General features: G+C 34.6%; 1 protein-coding gene and 2 pseudogenes across 3 annotated transcripts; all 3 read left to right on the forward strand.

The window, feature by feature from the left end:
* Window positions 1–2,362: 2,362 nt before the first annotated feature.
* Window positions 2,363–6,150, forward strand: LOC146899386 (universal stress protein PHOS32-like). The gene is made up of 3 exons (XM_085738874.1): window positions 2,363–3,184; window positions 5,173–5,216; window positions 5,887–6,150. The coding sequence occupies exons 1-2, from the start codon at window positions 2,449–2,451 to the stop codon at window positions 5,178–5,180; spliced, it is 744 nt and encodes a 247-aa protein (XP_085595000.1). The 5' UTR covers window positions 2,363–2,448; the 3' UTR covers window positions 5,181–5,216; window positions 5,887–6,150.
* Window positions 6,151–7,940: 1,790 nt separating this feature from the next.
* Window positions 7,941–11,456, forward strand: LOC146899387 (G-type lectin S-receptor-like serine/threonine-protein kinase At4g27290; annotated as a pseudogene). Its single transcript, XR_015023196.1, has 6 exons — window positions 7,941–9,214; window positions 9,270–9,314; window positions 9,405–9,615; window positions 9,710–9,947; window positions 10,031–10,178; window positions 10,367–11,456. The product of XR_015023196.1 is annotated as a G-type lectin S-receptor-like serine/threonine-protein kinase At4g27290 (transcript).
* Window positions 11,457–15,333: 3,877 nt separating this feature from the next.
* Window positions 15,334–20,667, forward strand: LOC146899388 (G-type lectin S-receptor-like serine/threonine-protein kinase At4g03230; annotated as a pseudogene). Its single transcript, XR_015023987.1, has 7 exons — window positions 15,334–16,838; window positions 18,750–18,881; window positions 18,991–19,187; window positions 19,277–19,487; window positions 19,581–19,818; window positions 19,912–20,059; window positions 20,256–20,667. The product of XR_015023987.1 is annotated as a G-type lectin S-receptor-like serine/threonine-protein kinase At4g03230 (transcript).
* Window positions 20,668–22,573: the final 1,906 nt, after the last annotated feature.

The following is a 22,573-nucleotide window of genomic DNA, read 5'->3' on the forward strand; positions in this document are numbered from 1 at the left end:
TCAACAACAACACTTATATTTCGGCGTTGTCATTTCAATCCGTAAACTACGACATTGCAGTCAAACTAAGTATAATCAATATTAACAAATATATTCTAACTAATTTCATCATTAACATTGAAAAAATCAAAATAAAATTCATTGAGACATTTTAACAAACACCTAGAGTCCATATTTCAATCAACTTTAAATCAAACAATTTCAAAACCCTAAAACTACCACATTTCACTCTAAACAACATCTAAAATACAATTCCTAACTTAATTCATAACTAAGAATCCCAAAAACTAACATGCAAGCCAAATTTCTAAAAACCTAAAAATGTTAAATTTCTTTAAAAAAATCTAAAATTTCAACAAAAAATGCAATGAAGTAGGATAATCATCACTTTACTTAATATTGTGGAAGAAATTGGTTTTGAATGGTGCAAGAATGATGAAAATCGCACTCGGAGGGGAAAAAATCGTATTTTGAGAAGTTGGAAAAATGAAGGTTTGAGTTGCCGTATTGCCGTTAAATGACTTAAGTTACGTATCGTGAGTCGGCGTGACTTAAGTCACGCAAAACATAACTAGCGTGAGTTAACTCTCGCGGGGGCAATTTTAGTATTTCGGTTGGGAGCGAGCATTTTTTAGATGGTTGCTTTTTTGACATTCAATAGTTCTTAGAAACACATGTAATAGATTAAAAAACCCAATGGTAGTTAATCGTCGCCGATTTTCTAGTTATAAAGCCAACGGTAGTTAACTACCGCTAATGGTATTTTAATATTTTGCTTGTGTTTTTAGAAAGATTTTGATGTTAAAAAAGCAATTGTCCAATTTTTATTGGGTAAAGAGCAGTAATTCAAAAAAGAATTATGCTCTTTACCCAAACAAGCTTTGCTCATTCCCAAAGTAAATGTCCAAAATACCCCTACGCATGTTAACTCACGATGCGTGACTTAAGTCACGAAAAAAAACACTAAAACGCACGCTGGTTTTGTCTGTTTCATCCATGAACATGAGCTTAGAACCTTTGATGATACGACAAAGCTTTCAGCTCTGTACCACTAAATCATGATTACATAATTATTTCTTTGAAAATTATCAAACATAAATTGTGATGTCAAGGGCAAGTGAGTATCGTTCAACAGCAACAATATGCTCTAAACCATCCACTGAAATGATTTATTTAGACTAAGATATACGGAATAGGGCATCCACCAAAATCAACTAAAAATAGTTAAAATAACATTTTTGGCTGATTGGCCCAAGTGGTAGATAGTTAAAACCACTCTTGCTAAGAAACTTTGTTAGAATATGTATGAAACAAAATTAGTTAACTCACGTTGGGTTTCAAGGTGTGTTTTTTTTTTGCGTGACTTAAGTCACGCACATGACTTAACTCACGTAAATTTAACACTAACGTGACTTAATTCACACTGCGTGAGTTAACATGCGTAGGAGTATTTTGAACATTTACTTTGGGAATGAGCAAACCGTTTCGAGTAAAGAGCGGAATTCTTCAAGAAACGAAACAATCATCTCATCAAATAAACTTGTGACCCATCTTATAGGCTCAATCAAGTAAACACAAGAGCCCAACTTGTAGGGCACCCGTCCTCCCACACAGTCTCTCTCACTATTTATACCCTATCCAATCACCAAGCTCAAAAATAGGGCGCGTTACATGATTTTTTCTGATTACATAATCCGAAAACCCCCTAAACACCCTTTTTTCATGGTGCCGATGCAATCCGGATTCTATATTCCGAATGCACCAACACCAAATTTTTCATATGTAACAAATCTTTTAAAATTCTATGTGCATCTAAACTCTTAGAACCAAGACAAACTTTAAAAGTAAGAGTCCTTAACGATGTTGAATTTGCAAGTATGAACCGTATCAAACTCATTGCATGCCGAGAAATTCTACATGCTCTAACATGGATATTCACCATCCGCATTATTAAGGCAATCACTACCGCATTCTAGCTCTTCCGAATGATCCGACACTTGTACGGTAGAAACATCGATGCAACTCGAAGTGTAAAAATTAAAGTGTCAAAATACAACAATAAGAAATAAGCTAAGAAGCTTAGGTAATCATGTTTACATGTATAATAAGTTCAACCAAGCCAGGAGCACATTGGAATGCACTAACAATATACAAAAGTTCTCCTCTATCATTTGCTCCATGATTTTTACACCCAAAATTCAAAATTCCATCATTTATACTTTTTTTCATGGTGCTAATGCAATCCGGATTCTATAATCCTAATGTATAAGCGATTTTTAGAAAATTTACGGGGCGCGGGAGAAGATCATAGGGTGGGAAAAGTAATACTCTAATAATAAAACCCCAATCCCTTGATTAACACACTTCCCTACTTCTTAGCAAGTAAGAAACAAATCTCTCTCTCTTTAGAAAACCCCTCTTTTTTCTCTCTTGTCCAAAAACCAAAAAATGCAGAACCCCAATAACACCGCATACGAATCCGACCCACAACTCCCCCAAATCCGAATCCACCACCCCTCCTCCCCTCGCCACCAGTCCGCCGCAACACCAACTCCCACCGCCGGCGCCCGTCGTAAAATCGGCGTCGCCGTTGACCTCTCCGACGAGAGCGCGTACGCTGTACGCTGGGCCGTACAACACTACATCCGACCCGGTGATGCTGTCATCCTCCTCCACGTCAGCCCTACCGACGTCCTCTTCGGCGCTGATTGGGGTTCCATCGATCTCTCCATCAACACCGATCCAAACTCAGAAGAAGAAGCCATAAACATCGCCACCAATAACACCGAGATCTCTTCCACGCCGAAACGGAAGCTAGAAGAAGACTACGACGCTTTCACCGCGACGAAGTCTGCTGATCTTGCGAAACCGCTCAAAGAAGCTCAGATTCCGTATAAGATCCATATTGTGAAGGATCATGATATGAAGGAACGGTTATGTCTTGAAGTTGAGCGTCTTGGTCTTAGTGCTGTGATCATGGGAAGCCGTGGATTCGGCGCGGTGCGTCGAGGGAGTGATGGGAAGCTTGGGAGTGTTAGTGATTACTGTGTTCATCATTGTGTTTGTCCTGTTGTTGTTGTTCGTTATCCTGATGATAAGGATGCTGCTGAAGCTGTTGTTGCTGTTAAGGAAGGTGATGAGGGTGAAGCTGTTATTAAGCCTGTTGTGCATGAACATAAGAAAGGTTAGGGTTTTTGAGGAATTTGTTTTTGGTTGTGATGATTTTGCAGGTTGTTTTTGTTGATTGAATAATTGAATTGAATTTGATGATGTTTGTGGTGGTAGTGTATAGTTTGATTGTTGAAGTAGTGTGTGATTTTATATGGCATGTGGTATGTTAGAGCATGGGATATGGATTTTATGTGGGGTAAACCACCAAATTAGTCCTTGATTTTGTAGGGGTTTTTCTAATATATCATGAAAGTGACGTCATGGATGATTAAAAAAGGTCTCTGACTTTATTAAACCGTCAAGTTGGTCCCTATATTTAGCCACCCACTATCAATTAGGTCCTTATATTTTAAGAATTCGCTCTTAGTAGTGACAAATCAATGTCCCCTTGATTCATGAACCATCCTTGATAGCCCGTGGACTTTCGAAGTTGGATTTCTTTGTATCATTTATGAATCATGTGAGAACATATTTGGTTTTAATTACAAAGCTTATGATAAAGATTCGCGTTACCTAGCAAATGCATCCAAATAACTCATTTATGATTTAGCTGGTCTAGGGTATTCCATAAACTTTGTGAGTGTCGGGGAGGAACCTTGTGCGACAACTGTAAGCATGAGATTTTCCAGGCTGTAACGCTTGTGAGCTTAGTGTGCCATTTCCACGTGCTTGATCTGACCTGTTTCAATATTGCGCTTCTCTGATTTGGAGTAAATGCAAATTGGATTGGATTTTAAAATTAAGATTCATAAAAATATCTGCGATTGTGGTGCGAGATGGCTGCTCTGATATATTTTGTATAACTACTCAGTTAATACTTATAACCACATAATTGCTACTAATTGAATCAAATTACTCAATTCATGAAATACTTATAATTCATAATTAAAAACAAAAGTCATAAGCAAAAGATACATTTAAATACCGACGTATTTTGAGGAGTATTTTGGTGCAACATCAGGCTACCTTCAAAATCAATTTTGTATCAGCGGGTATTTTGGTGTGGCGACCTGCAGCTCTTATTCCCAGCTGATATTTTTTTCACTAGTAATTCGTCCTAAAGTAGTTGTTTTACCGCAGAAATATCATGTAGCCTTCCCATCCTTCTTGTCCTTTTAAACTATTTCATTGTCATGATATATCAATGTTATCCCACTTGATCTAAACATATGGGCACCAGAATCTGCAGAGCCACTTGTTAATGATATTGATGGTTAAGAATGAGTAAGAGTTGTCATGTCTCTTGTAATGAGAATAAAGAGGCTTGGACATCCGCAACTGCTTCACAGTAGATGGGAAAGTGAAGAGGAAAGGAGTGTGTTTCTGGTCACAGTGAAGAGAAGAGAGGTATACTGGGATTCTCTTTTTGAGCCGAATCCTTAAAATACCACTGTAATGACTCAGTTTCTAGGGTTTTCAAACCCCCCTAACACAATAACGGTTCTGTTGTTGTGTCACCACTGTAAAACGCAAAGCAAATCTCAGTTGCAAACCTCTTCATTCTGCTTTGCATTGCCACATGTGCGGGTGGCTAGCCATTGCTCCGTGCCTCCCTAGTACTATCGGCTACAATGTGCCACTAGCCTACTATCGGCTACATGTGCCACTAGCCCACTATTGACAACATAGGTTAAATATGTGGCTGAATGTGCGTGTGTAATTTTATTTATGTTTCTTATGTGTTATCTTATTCATATGTTGTAAGTCAAATATGGAAGCTGGATTTATGCATTTTATCTGTATTTATGCTTTGTTTATTTTAACTTTTATGCATTTTATCTGCATTGCTTGGATTTAATGTTGATATAATTTGACATTATTCCTGCTATCTTCTAATATATTATCATGTACTTGACTTGTCATTTTTCAATGTAATTTAGAGTTGTATCTACATGTCATTTCAAGACACTGGTGGATACTTGTTCTTTTACATCTTCGATACATTTATGTTGGTTGTGTAATTGAAAATTAACTCCATAATTGTTGGTTGGTTTGGTGCAGAAGATTAGTCGGAGCCCAATTCATCACCTCAACTGTCTCTGCAGGTGTGCCCTTTCTCCTTTTTGTACCTGCTATAACATATAAATACCTTGTTTTGTTGTTTGTCAGTGGATGGGATCTTGCTCTTTATCCTTTGGTTTGAGCAAATAATGCTTGCAGACTGATAGATATTGCAGATGCAAAAGCGATGAAAACTGTTTCTTGTTCAAGTGTGTAGTTTGGTTCAAACCAGGGGATGGTAGGGGAGGGATTGGATGAGATATTTTGTTTGATTTATAGGATTGGTGTTTGATAGATTTTAATGGAGAGCAAGTGCAACATTACTTTTTACAGCTTTGGCTTTTTAATATATGGTCCGAGACAATGTTGGAATATATTTTAGTCAATTTAAACTTTATAGCAACTCTTGGGCCAAATCACCCCAATTATTGTAGGGGAGCAAAATTTCTGCTAGGAGGATATTGCTTCGGATTCCCGTACCCCCGTTTTGCTTCCAAAATAATGAACCAAACAAGAAAGACTTGTAGTAATCCCCCCACAACCGCCCTTCCATACTTTTCTATGAAATACCTGCAAATGGTCAAATCTGAGTCTTGATTTTTATCCATTCCCTTTTTTTCTTCTTGCATTTTTTCAACTCCATTGCAGAATGTACCTGATCCAAAATGGATTGTTGGAAATATTTGTTAAGTGCTCTCTTTGTCTTCTTGTCAGGTTGCACTTTAGAGCATTTTCCTGGAAGTTACAACTCTGGAAAGATTATGGATGGCTTTGTATGGCTTGATGATTTTGGTTCCTTTAGGCTGTTGTAAGATTGTATTTGGTTCCGAACTGGTATATACTCTTTCATGTAGATGTACAAATTTGCTTGTGACTGTTTTTGGGGTTATATTCCCATTCTGTATGCGGGAGATCGGATTTATCTTAATGCTCTTTTAATTAACTACTGGATAATTATGAAAAACTATTTGCTGGTCATGGAACTGTGACTATGTTGGGCTCAGTATGTTGGTGCTAGGAAATTCTTGACATAGTAAATTGATAGGATTTTTTATACTTTTTTTTATCAATATAATAATATTTTAAAGGAGCCATGAGAGTTGGTTTTTTGGACGAAATCCAAGAGAAAAAGTTACACTAACTGGTACTTGGGCAAAATTAATCTTAACTTTTAAAAAGTGACGTGGTTTCAAATGATTGATGGTTGTCTACTAAATCAACTTAACTATTGTGTGAAGAAGTCCCATTATTTTTTTTAAAATATTTAGGGCTTGACAAACTATGAAAATTAAAAGTTTGAAAGAAATTAGGATCATTTTGTAGATCTTATATTAGGGTTTAGAGAAGCAATTTAATTAATTTAAATTGTGAAGTTTTTCTAATAGGATATAGGAATTCGAGTGTTATTACTGAGGTTATGTTGGGCTCAGCACGTTTCAATCACATAAACACATTGAATAGTAATTTGCACAATAAAGGATTTAAGACAATTAACATGATCATGTAATTTGTACATTTAGTGTGTAACGGGAAGCGAACAACACCTTAATAACATTTCTATTCTCATTTTATATCCACTTATTAATTACACATTTTAATTCTTGTAATTCACTCGATAAATAGGGCTCAACAATTGGCTTTCACCTGGACAAAATAGAGAAATTAGACATTCCCATTCATATCCCACTTATACAACACCAATGATTACCACCAGCGATTTACCAAGTGAGTTTTTGAGCATGAAATCAAAGGTTTGACAAACACAATTCCTCATTCCAAAATTCTTTATACAATCCAAAAGTTGAAGAAAGATTTGCAGCAGCAACAACAGCTCAGCAATGCTAACGTATGAGTTCGAATGCCAGTGACAATTCACATAGTTGATATGATCGAATGAGTTTGAATGCCGATGGCAATTCTACATAGTTGGCAAAATATGATTGATAAAATACATAGTATTAAAATCAGTGTAAAATAATAATCCATACAAATTTTTGTAACGGAAATATCGTCAAAACTACACAAGACAAAAGGTCAAAGAGTCTCGCATAAATTAAGCAATACAAATTTTAGTAAAAATCTCAAATTCTAAATATTTTTAGTTTTTGAAATGAGAAATGCCGAATGGTGCGAATCCAAGTGCGTACGAAATTTCATGAACAAGAAATAGCTAGCTGGATTTCTTTTTGTTCTCTATGAAGAGTAGAAGCAGCAACTCAACACTGATTTGATTTATGTGTGCCATATACCTATTTTGTCGGTTTCTAAGAAATAAATTGATTTCTTAACACTTTTTTCCGCTAACTGGGGATTTTATCGTCCATGGTATGAGACATGATCACTATAATTTTTTTGCTGAAATGGGAGACTTACTACTCAAAGTCTCCTTTATGCGGTCTTGATTGAGTGTATTTAGGGTGAGTCTATACAATGATATGTGTATTGGCTGCTAGTGAGTTAAGAGGATCCAATTTTTTAAAGAATTGATCAATATGACTATATAATTTGTTCCAGATAATTATTGTGAAAGTTAGGAGAAATATTAGGTACAAACTAGGTGTAGGGGATGTTATCAAGTATATTTTTCCACTCAAAATCTAGAACGTGTTAACTTAAAAGTTGCTTCACCCACGACCCACGTTAAACATAATGTGTGGATTAAATCAATATCTATGTTGTATTTTACCTCTAAAAGAAAATCTATGTTGTATTTTAGTTTAATGACTTTAATCAGCTTGGACCACCAAGATTGTGAAATGGGAGACTCACTATTCAAAGTCTCCTCAAATAAATAAATTCATAAATTAATCAGCAACTTACTATGCCTATAGTTTTGAATTAAGCATTGCAAAGTGGGAACTATCATGGCACTGGATTCTAACACTGTTTCCTTGCTAATACTATCATTATTTTATTGCCTCAATATGTTTTGCGTAAATGCAACATCCTACAGAGAATTCCTAGTAATGGGGCAATCAGTAAGAATTTCAGACACACTTGTTTCAATGGGTGGACACTACGAACTAGGATTTTTCACTACAAAGCTAGAGTACTCGACCCAGTACTGCGTAGGTATAAGGTCTAAAAAGGTACCAAATGACAAGATTGTTTGGGTTGAAAGATACCTCGTGTACCAATTTGTTACCTCCTCAGCGTTGCTAACCATTCACAACGGTAACATTCGCCTCATAGATGGAGCTAATACGCACGACGTGACAAGAAATCAGAACAACAATAGTATTAGTATCTACGCAACTCTCTTGGACACAGGAAACCTGGTACTGGTGAACAACTCTAACCGTGCGATTTTGTGGCAGAGTTTTGATAACCCCTCGGACACCCTTTTGCCTGGAATGAAAATTGGAAAAACTTCGTTAATGCGATCATGGGAGAGTGAAGATGACCCTACTGAGGGACCATATACCTATACTCTCCAATTAGTTGATTCTGGCTCATTGACTCTATCAAGTATGAGTTCTGTTTTGTTTGACGTCAACCAGTTTGGATTGAAACAGAACGACAACGAATATTACACTCTTCCAACTGATAGCAATTCTCGTTTGATATTGGAAGTGTATGGGGATCTTAAATACCAAACCTGGTCAGAGGAATCTAAGAGTTGGGTTGTTCTACAGTCATCCAAGTGTGCCACAGACAATCCGTGTGGAAAACTTTCCATTTGTAATCCGCAAGCTCTTGAGCCTTGTCAATGTCTCGATGGTTTTAAACCGTCTGATGCTTATTCTTGGGGGCAGGGAGACACGTCAGCTGGATGTGTCAGGATAAATGACTTGTCCTGCAGTAAAGATAGATTCTCTACATGTTAGTGGAATCACCTCCACCTCATATGAACCTGCAGGTGGATATGGCGGCAGCGGCACAATGTAATTATGCTTGCTTCACTAATTGTTCCTGTGTTGCTTTTGCTTATGATATATTAGGTGGTACCTGCATGTTGTGGAATGATCCAGTACCGACTCTCAAGAACAGCTCCATTGATATTAATGGTAATAATATTAAAACAAATTTTTATCTCATGTTATGTTGAAGGAACCTACTTTCTCTTTATCATGTTATGTTTCTCATGTCAATAATAGGATACAAATAAACTTGGCGAAGGTGGCTTTGGACCTGTTTATAAGGCATGCTCTGAAGTTCTTTTTAAGCAAGATTTTTAACAAACCATTTACACTTTATACTATTATAACTTTCTTACAACTTTTCCTTTCTAGGGTATATTATTGAATGGGGGTGAGGTTGCTGTGAAAAGGCTATCCCGAAGTTCCGGTCAAGGATGGGATGAGTTACGAAATGAAGCATTGTTAATTGCAAAACTCCAACATAATAATCTTGTTAGACTTCTCGGCTGTTGCATTGATCGAGATGAAAAAATGCTTATTTATGAATTCATGCCCAATAAAAGCTTGGATTGTTTTCTCTTCGGTTTGTACTTTTCAGATAAAAAGTTATACTCTTAATTATGCTCCATTCAATATAACCCAGACCCTAGTGTTGACGTCTTTTTTTGTCAAAACAGATGCAGTAAAAAGAAGGATTCTAGATTGGGAAACGCGGGTTCGAATAATTGAAGGCATCGCCCAGGGACTTCTTTATCTGCATCAATATTCAAGGTTCCGGATCATTCACCGAGATTTAAAAGCTAGCAACATATTGTTAGACACAAACATGAATCCTAAAATATCAGATTTTGGAATGGCTAGGATATTTGGTGAGAATGAGCTTCAAGCAAATACAAATCGGATTGTTGGAACTTAGTAAGTACAATGAATTAATAATAGTGATCAATGAACAACTAATATCAATGAACAACTAATTACTCTTTATTGTTGGTTTTTAGCGGCTACATGTCTCCTGAGTATGCAATGGAAGGCCTTTTCTCAGTTAAATCCGACGTCTTTAGCTTTGGAGTCCTTTTGTTAGAGATTATAAGTGGCAAGAAGAATACTGGTTTTTATCAAACAAGCTCTTTCAATCTTCTTGGATATGTAAGTACCTAAACTCAACTCAATTGGTCTTTTTAGCAAATTTAGTTAAAGTCATTGTTATAATGAGTATTTTAGTTAAGATATTAAATATGCATTAATCATACACATTGTACAGTATTATAATGCCTAATAAAAATATTATCTATCGATGTGATAATTTTGGATTCTTTACTTGTTAAATATTCAAGGCTTGGGATCTTTGGACCAACGATTCTGGAATGGAGCTAATTGACTCAGAATTGGATGATATCTCCAACAAAGATTTAGTACCAAGATACGTGAATATAGGACTTCTCTGTGTTCAACAAAGTCCAGATGATAGGCCAACCATGTCTGATGTTGTATCAATGATTGGTAATGACACTGCATCCCTTCCAAGTCCAAAGCCACCAGCATTTCAAAACATAAGAGGTATTGAATATTCAAGACTTCCTAAAAGCATAGAAGAAAACTTCTCTGTGAATGGCATCACAGATTCAGTCATTGAAGCAAGATGAGTTTCGAGAGTGACTTCGCTAGCTATAAGAATTGAATAGTTACTTGTTTGGTAACATTGAAAAAACTTGTGTCAATGCTACTGTTATTTCTTTCCTTTATCTACTCCAATGTTTTTGTAGTAAAATCTGTGAAGGATAATCAATAGGAGAATAAAATTTGATAGTAGTTTAGAAAATTAGTTAAACTTTAAATATGCTCTATAAATAAAGATTTGTATTTCTTTGGCTTAATTATATTTTTGATTCCTATATATCAATATACCTACTTTGATTTTAGTCCTATAAAAAACGAGTTTTGATAGAGAGAATAGAAAAAGCATTATTTTCAAAAATAAATCAAGCATCGATTTTCATTGGTTTTTGAAGCTTTCAAGGCGGTGATCAGAACCTGCAGGATAACTAAAGGGTATAAAGCTAATGTTGGATTTACATGGACGGATGTAAAAAATTATATTAATGCAAGAAGACAAAGAAGTATTGTGTATGACGTGGGGGTGCATTTCTTTATTTGTTATGTGCTCTCTTTCTCTTCCTGTCAGGTTGCATTTTCCTGGATGTTACAACTCTGGAAAGATTATGGATGGCTTTGTATGGCTTGATGATTTTGGTTCCTTTAGATGTATTTGGTTCCGAACTGGTATATACTCTTTCATGTAGATGTACAAATTTGCTTGTGACTGTTTTTGGGGTTATGTTCTCATTCTGTATGTGGGAGATCGGATTTATCTTAACGCTCTTTTAATTAACTACTAGATAATTATGAAAAACTATTTGCTGGTCATGGAACTGTGACTATGTTGGGCTCAGCACGTTTCAAACTAATTGTTGATAAGGAGTTAAGGACAATGATAATCCAGGAAATGGTGCTAGGAAATTCTTGGCTTGACTGACATAGTTAACTGATAGGATTATTTTTTATTTTTGTTACACCAATATTTGCTAGGCAAAATTAAACCAAACTTTTAAAAAGTGACGTGGTTTCAAATGATTGATGGTTGGCTACTAAATAAACTTAACTATTGGGTGAAGAAGAAGTCCCATAATTTTTTTTAAAAAAATATTTGGTGCTCGATAAACAATATGAATATTAAAAGTTTGAAAGAAATTTCAATCATTTTGTAGAACTTATATTAGGGTTTAGAGAAGCAATTTAATTAATTTAAATTGTGATTTTTTCTTTTTGGATATAGGAATTGAATGTTTGAATCAAATTTAAACACATTGAAAATTTTGCACAATCAAGGATTTAAGACAAATTAACATAATCACGTAATTTGCACAACACCTTAATAAACATTTCTATTCTCATTTTATGTTCACTTGACTAATTACACATTTTAATTCTTATAATTGACTCTTAATAATGCTCAACAATGGGCTTTGACCTAGAGAAACTAACATCCCCATTCATCCCACCTATACAGCATCAATTATTATCAGCGATTTATCATCAAGTGCGTTTTTGAGAACGAAATCAAAGGTTTGACAAACACAATTCCTCATTCCTAAATTCTTCATATAATCCAAAAGTTGAAGAGAGACTTGCAGCAGCAACAACAACTCAACAATGCTAACGAATGAATTTGCATGTTGGTGACAATTTCAGAGTTGGTAAAATATTAACGAAGTATGAAAATCAGTGTAAAATAATCCATACAAATTCTAATAACGGAAATATCGTCAAAACGACACAATACAAAAGGTCAAAGAAAGTCTCAATGTAAAATAATCCATACAAATTTTGGAACGGAAACACCGTCAAAACGGCACAAAACAAAAGGTTAGAGAAAGTCTCACTGCCACGCTAGAAATAAAAAAAATGAAATTCTAAATATTTTTTAGTTTTTGAAAATGAGAAATATTGAATGGTACAAATACGCGTACGAAATTTCACGAACGAGAAATAGCTGGATTTGTTTGTCACTGCCACGCTAGAAATAAAAAAAATGAAATTCTAAATATTTTTTAGTTTTTGAAAATGAGAAATATTGAATGGTACAAATACGCGTACGAAATTTCACGAACGAGAAATAGCTGGATTTGTTTTTGTTCTCTATGCAGAGTAGAAACAACAATTCAACACTGATTCGATTTCTATGTGCCACTGCCACATACATATTTTGTCGGTTTCAAAGATATAAATTGATTTCTTAACTTCTTTTTTTGCTAATCTAGGACTTTATCGTCCAAGGTATGGGACATGATCACTATTATTATTACTAGTTTGAGACCCGTGCCTTGCATGGGAAAAATTTTGCTAATTTTTTTTAAATTTTTTGTTGATAAAGCTTGTTACAATTTTTTATTTGATTCAAGTCACTATTATTATTATTATTATTATTATTATTATTATTATTATTATTATTATTATTATTATTATTATTATTATTATTATTATTATTATTATTATTATTTTATTTTTTTCTATAAATTGATCACTATTTTTATTTTTGTTATTATTTTTAACCTAGTGTTGGTATTGTTTTTTGAAAGAACCTAATGTTAGTTTTTTTGAAGAAAAAAGAACCTAATGTTAGTATTTGTTTACTTTAATCTCCCATTTTTTAGTAAAATAAATGAGCAGATATGCTGCGCATGGGACGTTCATAAAATTTCGTAAGAGAGCATGTTGTACCATTTGTCCGTGAGTTTAGCTCGGTTGTATGTACAATAAATAGTATATTTAAGGTTTGAGGTTCAAAACTCGCTACCAAAAAAAAGAGCATGTTATACCATTTAGCATCTCTCTTTTGAAATTTTGGGAATATAATATTTTTTATCGGGTTATTTATCGTGAAAAATATAGTAAAAAATTTAAGAGAAATATGAGGTAGGTAATGGAGTATATTTTTCCACTCAAGATTAGGGGAAATATTTCCATGACATAGTTTTGGTGCCATTGGGGAAATCCCGCCATTGATGTGTGTGGATGTGTGTGGGGATGTGTGTGTGATGTGTGTGTGTGGTGGAGATGCAGTTATGGCGACACCATTGTATGTTTGGCACCAAAGTCTTTACTCCAAGATTAGAACATGTTGAGTGAATAGTTTACACCTACATCCCAGCCTAGTAAATATCTATGTTGTATTCTAGCGATGACTTAAATCTTCCTGGACCACAACGATGCTGAAATGGGAGACTTACTATTCAAAGTCTTCTTAAACAAAATAATTAATACTTAACATATTATGCCAAATTTTTTGAATTGAGCATTGCGAACTATCACGATCTATGAAGCCCGAGATACATGATACGATACAAAATCAATACGGAAATTTTTTAAAATTCAAGATACGATACTACTGAGATGCTTCATAAAAAATTAAATTTAAACTACATATTAAAACTCAAAATACAAAATATGAGCTAAAACTCAAAAGCAAAAAAATTGGTGCAAAACCTAGACCAAACCGACATAGAAAAATGATAAGGCACAACAATGAAATTGCCTTCACACAATAATCAACAATATCATCGTTCTCAAACAAACAAAGAGGCAAGACAAAACAGACGGCGACAACAATAGAAATATAAATGTAAATAAAGAAAGCGACAATTAGTCAATTACATATATGATATATCCTAAATACAAAATATCATTACTTAGTCAATTAAAATAAATAAATAGAAACATCGTGTATCCCGCACATGCTCGGTTTTCCACCGCCTATCGCTCGTATCCCAATTTATCCGAAAAGTATTGGATAGTTATTTTAAAAATAAAATAAAATTTAATCTTCGAATACTCTCCCGATACGTATCGGGCATGCATCGTTGCAAGATAGGCGGGGTTATGATACGTCATCCATTTTAAAGTAACTACAAGGACTTCTGCAACTGTTTCCTTGCAAATGTTATTATTTTATTGCATTAATATGTTTGCGCGCTTGCGATAGTGCAAACAAGAAGCATGAAACCAAGTGAAGCTTAATGCTTATCTATTTTGGTTGAGATTAAATTACCATCCCTACACTAGGGGATTTATTATCATGTTTTGGCTAGTACTTTACCACATCGTATTCACGTTTTGAAAAGGTGCTTGAGGGGATGATGACATTGGTGATGAAAGGGAGAAGTACTTGCTAACCTTCCGACAATCAAGTAAGAATGCATTAATATGTGAGGTTTTAAGGTAAAAAAATGTACATATTGGCAAATGCTTTGAGTTAGCCTTATAGCAAAGAATTAGGGTTTGAGAACCCCTAAACCCTAGTCTCGGACACCTCTCGAGTATATTAGATTGGGCATTGTTTTTCCCATCCTATGAGCTTCTCGTGCGCCCTATCCGAATTCTAAAATACGAAATATTTCAACGTGTTTTTGGAGGTTTGATAGGTTTTAAAACAGTTTAGATTATAAAATCTGAATTGCATAAAGCGTGTGAGAAACTCATAGGGTGAGAAATGAATTGCATAAAATCAAGGTCGCACAAAGAGATTTGTGATATGAAATGTACCGTCCAAATCTCTTTGTGCGGCCTTGATTGAGTGTATTTAGGGTGAGTCTATACAGTGAGTTGGGAGGACCCGATTTTTTAAGGAATAGATCAATATGAATATATAATTTGTTCCGAATAATTATTGTGAAAGTTAGGAGAAATATGAGGTACAGACTAGGTGTAGGGGATGTTATTATTTTTTTTTTGAAGGAAGGTGTAGGGGATGTTATTATTTTTCCACTCAAAATAATGTGTGGATTAAATCAATATCAATGTTGTATTTTAGTTTAATGGCTTTAATCTGCTTGGACCACAAAGATGCTGAAATGGGAGACTTACTACCATTCAAAGTCTCCTGAAATAACTAAATTAATTAATCACCAACATATTAAGCCAAAAGTTTTGAATTGAGCATTGCAAAGTGCAAACTATCTATCATGGCACTGGCTTCTAAAATTATTTCCTTGCTAATATTATCATTATTTTGTTGCCTCAATATGTTATGCGTAAATGCAACATCCTACAGAGAAATGCTAGTCATGGGGCAATCGGTTGGAAATTCAGACACACTTGTTTCAAAGGGTGGGAACTACGAACTGGGATTTTTCACTAGAAACGGAGAGAACTCGACCAAGTACTACTACATAGGTATATGGTTCAAAAAGGTAGCAAATGACAATATTGTTTGGGTTGCCAACAGAGAGCACCCACCTCAAACATCCTCGGCGTTTCTTACCGTTCACGATGATGGTAACATTGTCATCATAGATGGAGGTATGATGCGCCACGTGACTGGTGCTCCAAGTAACAACAATAGTAATAGTACCTACGCAACCCTCTTGGACACAGGAAACTTGGTACTGGTGAATAATTCTAACCAAGTAATTTTATGGCAGAGCTTTGATAACCCCACCGATACCCTTTTACCTGGAATGAACATAGGACACGATACTGTCACAGGACGCACTTGGTCATTGAGATCATGGAAGCGTACAGACGACCCCTTCCCGGGATCATTTACTCTCCGCTATGATTCTGGCTTTGGGTATCTATCAGATAGCAATGGTTCAAATGTTGTGTGGATTAATGATAATTCCAATTTTTCTATTCAGGAATTTTTTAACCAAGTAGATTTGAAATTGAAACCGAGCTACGGGTTGAAGTATACCACTCTTCCAATTTATAGCAATTCTCAGTTAATATTAGAAGCGTCTGGAGATCTTAAATACCAAGCCTGGTCCGAGGAATCTAGGCAATTCGTTTTTCAAAAGTTTTATCAGTGTGTGATAAACAATTCATGTGGAAATTTTTCTGTTTGTAATCCACAAGCTGTTGATGCTTGTCAATGTCTCAACGGTTTCAAAAAGTCTGATGCTGATTCTTGGAGTAAGGGGGATAGGTCAGCTGGATGTCAAAGAATAAATAAGTTGTCCTGCAACACCAACAACATTACAGATGAATTCCATCCTTTGAATATTTTTGTTGAATCACCTCCATATCATGTACACCTGCAGGTGGATAAGTTATCACAATGCACTGATATTTGCTTCACTAACTGTTCTTGTGTTCTTTATGCTTATGATATTTCTAACGGTAACTGCATGCTGTGGAATCATCAAGTACCGACTCTGAAGAACACCTCGACTGTGGATGCTTATAATAATAGTATTTATAATTATAGACTAAAGTTTTTTCTCAGAGTTAGCCTGGACAGACCTATCACAAGTAAGTTGAAGGAACCTTTTATTTGTATTTTTATTTTTTTATAAGCAAGTTGAAGGAACCTACTTTCCCTTTATCATGTCGTCTTTCTATTGTGAAAAATCTATATTTATAAAAAGGGTTGTGTTAACCAGTGCCTCCGGGGCACTAGTTAAAAATTGTACCAGACTCATTTGATAATCTCATTAGATTTAAATTAGTCTATTTAAGTGAATTAATGCATGTACGGTCATTACAATTTTGAAATATACTCGGATATAATTTTTACTCCGTATCATGAGTGCTGTTAAGGTATTTAAAATATACCCGAATATAATTTTACTTTGAAATATACTAAGATATTTGAAACCTTACTATTAAGGTTTGGATCTCATCACAAAACTATCTCAAAGGTCGAGAGTGTTCAATCATATTTATATACACTCAACATGCCATGAACTTGAGTAATGTGAGACTCCAAACAAACTAGAAATACTTTCAATATCCACCCTCACGTCTAGCGTGTACAGTGCTTGATGAGAGGGGGCACGTTTCAGTGAGACAAGGCATATTGTTGTTAGCATGGTCTTTCAGGTGATGCGCCTTAAGTCGGTGAACATTTTGCCCATGTGTCATTATGGAAACCTTATGGCCGGTCTGAAACACCTCTTATCCCAGGTTAATAAAAATCACACCACTAGTTCATATACTTTAGCAGTTTCTCACACTACACATTCTAACACTAAGGAACAGAGGGTTATAATATCTTTCTGTATTACGAACTAGTCAAAAGATGTTGTTTTTTGTACTTCATCTTCGGTTAGAGTCTCATAATCCTGCCTCACAAATATGGCTTCGGAAATGTCTTGGTCATTTCTATTAATCAAAATCACAAAATCACTTGAGTATGTGCTTGATCTATTGCGGGAAACAAGCACACGAGTATTCCTATTAATCCAATGTTGTTAGAGATTAGTGGATATGTTGATTTATACTTGGCCCACAATAGGCCATATTTGACTTATGCAGTAAGTGTGCTAAGCCAATTCAAGCACGATCCGAGAGGATGATAACTCTTCTTTAAAAGAGGTGGAAACCCACATACATACATACATACATACATACATACATACATACATACATACATACATACATACATTGGTGTTGATTATAAAAGTTCAGTGAATAATAGAAGATTAACATCAGAATATCATGCTTTCCTCTTTGGGATCCCTGTATCATAGGGCAGTAAGAGACAAAGTGTAGTAGCTCTATCAAGCATTGAGGCATAATTTAGAGCTATGACACAAGAAATTTGTGAGCTATTCTTTCAAAAATAAATAAAATTGTGAGCTATTGTGGATGATAATCGTGCTAGAAAATTTGATGATAAAACGAGAAGGTCCCTTGGAGTTTTTTGCGAAAATAAATCAGCCATCAATATTGTTGTAATCTTGTTCAACAGGACAAAACAAAACACATTCAGATAGATTAACATTTCATTGGAAGTTTGGAACAATGTTAGACAGTGGGTTGATAACTTGGTCGTACCTTCCTTCGGGCATATACTAGCTTATGTTATAACAGATCATACCAATATACCAACAGAGCGATCTAACCAACTTATTTGCAAGTTGAGAATCTTAGAAATTCATGTATTAGCTTGAGGTGGAGTGTTATAAATAATGTATATTGATAGAAGTGCACTTGATATCATTACCCTTATAATAATTGTACTCGGTCCATATCAGATATATTAGGTTCGGATTTGTCTATTTAAACAGATATATAATTTCTCCACTCTTTATTTTTCCTTTTCTTTCCTATATGATTGATTAATAACATCATTTAAAGGAATATACAATGAACACCAAACTAATTACAATCATCGGAATGAATGGAAGTATTTTGCTGATTGATAATTCTCCTTTTCAGATTCTAATGCAATTGGAAGACATGGAAACGGGAAGAGGAATCTACTTGTAATTGTTATTTTGATCTCATTTCTACTATTTCTTTTACTGCTTTGCCTATTTGTTTACCGGACTAGAAAGAAAACTGGGGAAGGTTAGAAGCAAACTAGTTCACGTTGCAACTATAATTCCTCATTAATGTGATCCGTTTAACATTAAAATTACCTAACTTATCACATCAACCAACTCTTCAAATTTTGTAGGCGATGATTTGCTAAATTTTCAAGTAGGCATGAGCATGAACGTTAATAAAGACTCGGACATGGCAGATAAGAGTATTAAAGTAAGGAGGAAAGAAGTCAAGTTGCCATTATTCAGTTTTGCAAGCGTTTCAGCAGCAACTAATAACTTTTCAGATACAAACAAGCTTGGGGAAGGTGGCTTTGGACCTGTTTATAAGGCATGTTCTAAAGTTCTTTTTAAGAAATATTTTTAACAAACTATTTACACTTTATGCTATTATCACATTCTACAACTTTTCCTCTGCAGGGCATACTATTGAATGGGGATGAGGTTGCTGTGAAAAGGCTATCCCGAAGATCTGGTCAAGGATGGGAGGAGTTGAGAAATGAAGCATTGTTAATTGCAAAACTCCAACATAATAATCTTGTTAGACTTCTCGGCTGTTGCATTGAGCGAGATGAAAAAATGCTCATCTATGAATTCATGCCCAATAAAAGCCTGGACTGTTTTCTCTTCGGTTTGTACTTTTCAGAGAAATTATTATACTCTTAATTATGCTCCATTCATTATAAACAAGACTCTAGTTGTGAAATCTTTTGGTGTAAAACAGATGCTGTAAAAAGAAGGATGCTAGATTGGGGAACACGGGTTCGAATAATTGAAGGAATTGCCCAAGGACTTCTTTATCTGCATCAATATTCTAGGTTCCGGATCATTCATCGAGATTTAAAAGCTAGCAACATATTGTTAGACACCAACATGAATCCTAAAATATCAGATTTTGGAATGGCTAGGATATTTGGTGATAATGAGCTTCAAGCAAATACAAATCGGATTGTTGGAACTTAGTAAGTGCAAATTATGCAATGAAAATTGGCTTCAGAGTTTTAGACAAGTGATCAATGAACAACTAATAATAACTCTTTATTGTTGGTTTTTAGTGGCTACATGTCTCCTGAATATGCAATGGAAGGCCTTTTCTCAGTTAAATCCGACGTCTTTAGCTTTGGAGTTCTTTTGTTAGAGATTATAAGTGGCAAGAAGAATACTGGTTTTTATCAAACAAGCTCTTTCAATCTTCTTGGATATGTAAGTACCTAAATTCAACTCAATTGGTCTTTTTAGCAAATTTAGTTAAAGTCATTGTCATTGTTATAATATGAGTTTTTGAGATGAGACGTTAAATATGCATTAGTCATACACATTGTACAGTATTATAATGCCTGATAAAAATATTATCTATCTATGTGATAATTTTGGGTTCTTTACTTGTTGATAACTTAAGGCTTGGGATCTTTGGACCAACGATTCTGGAATGGAGCTAATTGACTCCGAATTGGATGATATCTCCAACAAACATTTAGTACCAAGATACGTGAATATAGGACTTCTCTCGTGTTCAACAAAGTCCAGATGATAGGCCAACCATGTCTGATGTTGTATCAATGTTTGGTAATGACACTGCATCCCTTCCAAGTCCAAAGCCACCAGCATTTCAAAATGTGAGAGGTATTGAATATACAAGACTCCCTACACGCATAGAAGAAAACTTTTCTGTGAATGGCATCACAGATTCAGTCATTGAAGCAAGATGAGTTTTGAGAGTGACTTCACTAGCTGTAAGAATTGAATAGTTACTTGTTTGGGTAACATTGAAAAAAATTGTGTCAATGCTACTGTTATTTCTTTCCTTTATCTACTAAAATGTTGTTATGGTAAAATCTGTCAAGGATAATCATAAGGAGAATAAAATTTGATTTTACTTGGTTTGAATTATTTTGACGATGTTGTGTCATTGGACACTACATATTGTACGAACCATGTGAATAAACCACTTGCTTTGTTTTGACTTCACCGACCAAGATCAGACATTGGTTAGGGCCCTTGTGAAGCGATGCATAAGACTCACCATGGTTTACACAACAGTCACTTGTTGCAAAATAAACTTAAACATGTTTGGAACTTGATTAATGTAGACTAATATTTTTTAAGAGATTTCAATAAATGCATGTATGATCTTGACATTGAAGTGAGTCTCAATCTTTATGTGGATATATCATTAGTTGATGCATTTCATAAACTTGATCATTATTGATTTATTACTATGGAGAACCTTGAAAGATCTTGGAGAGTGTTTGCTTCAACCCTCCAATCCTTGTTATAAAAAGGTCGAGACATTACAAATACTTTGTTCGCATGCATTATAAATGATTAAAGAAAATGATGTTAGCAACCACGCAAAAAAGTTCCACAAAAACATAAGCGTTGCTTTGAAATATAGCTTATCCAAAAACAACATAAGCGTTGCGTTGAGATACAGCTTATAAAAAATAAAGTTCCATCTAGAGGGCAACTACGCAATCTGTCTCTCTCAGGTATATATGTTGATATGAAGATCAACATATGGGCCAATGGAGTATCAAAAAGGAACAAAACTAATTAATGATATAAAATTGATCCTTAGCATTGCAAGATATTGTACAACATAGAAAAGTAGAGAGAAAAGGATAAAGGGAGAACAATAGAGTATATTTATTGCTTCTCAAGTGTGTCTTTACACTAAAATATGAGTCCTATTTATAGGATACAATATGAGAAAGTGAATGATCAACGTAATTAAGGACCACTAACCATCCACTCACTTATGGGAGTTATAAGAAGATGGAAGACTAAGAATGGACATCCACTAAAGTCATTTACTCATAACAAGAGAGTATATTGTATCAAATGCTTTCTGAAAAGTTCGTAAAATAAACCCCGAGTCAAATTGTTGACATGATAATCTCACAAACTTCTGGTTGTGAATATACATGTGATTATTTAGTGGATGCATCGATTCAAATCATATAATATTCAAGTGATTCACATGATCAGTGTATTAATTTAAACATCACCTTATATGAGTGAGAGACTCGTTCTTTTAAATTGTCAACTTTCTCTGGGAACTAGTAACACACAATAGTTACTAGATTGAAGAATCTTTTGGCTCTTCAATATATATCTATTTTTTTCAACTTGCTTCTCCATCATAATAGATCCGGATAAACCAACCGGTCTTGCCAACGATTTGTAAACTTCGGTTTACAATAATATGTGCTTCCATTGCACTAATAATATAATATGTAAACTTCAGGTTTACAACAATATGAGCTTCCATTGCATTAATATATAAGTGTAGTATAAATCGTAGATATTTTTTTTTCATTCACTACATTTATTTTCTCCAGAGTGTATCTCGTAATATATAGATATTTAACATCTCCATTTTTTTCAATATGATATTCATCTAGATGGATATACATAAAATTTTATGAGAATGTAATCATAACCTATAAATTTGTTCCACCATGTAATAGTATATTTCCTCTTTTGGAGCCTTCAATAATTATAGCATTAGTTTCAGTCTTTTACAAAAGACATCTTTCATTCACAAACAAAATCCAACAAAATATACATTAAATAAATGTGTTCCTTAGTGAGGCCTAGTTCTAGGAGCAATACTTGCTTGAGACCTCAAAATATTAAACATACCTTTTTTAAGGAATCAATAATACACAATTAATTTATAGTTATTCTCGTCAACCGACAAGAATCCCATTTCAA

This window comes from Medicago sativa, chromosome 8 (assembly GCF_051527215.1).
Source record: "Medicago sativa cultivar Bolivia chromosome 8, Bolivia_mono, whole genome shotgun sequence".
Lineage (NCBI taxonomy): Eukaryota > Viridiplantae > Streptophyta > Magnoliopsida > Fabales > Fabaceae > Medicago > Medicago sativa.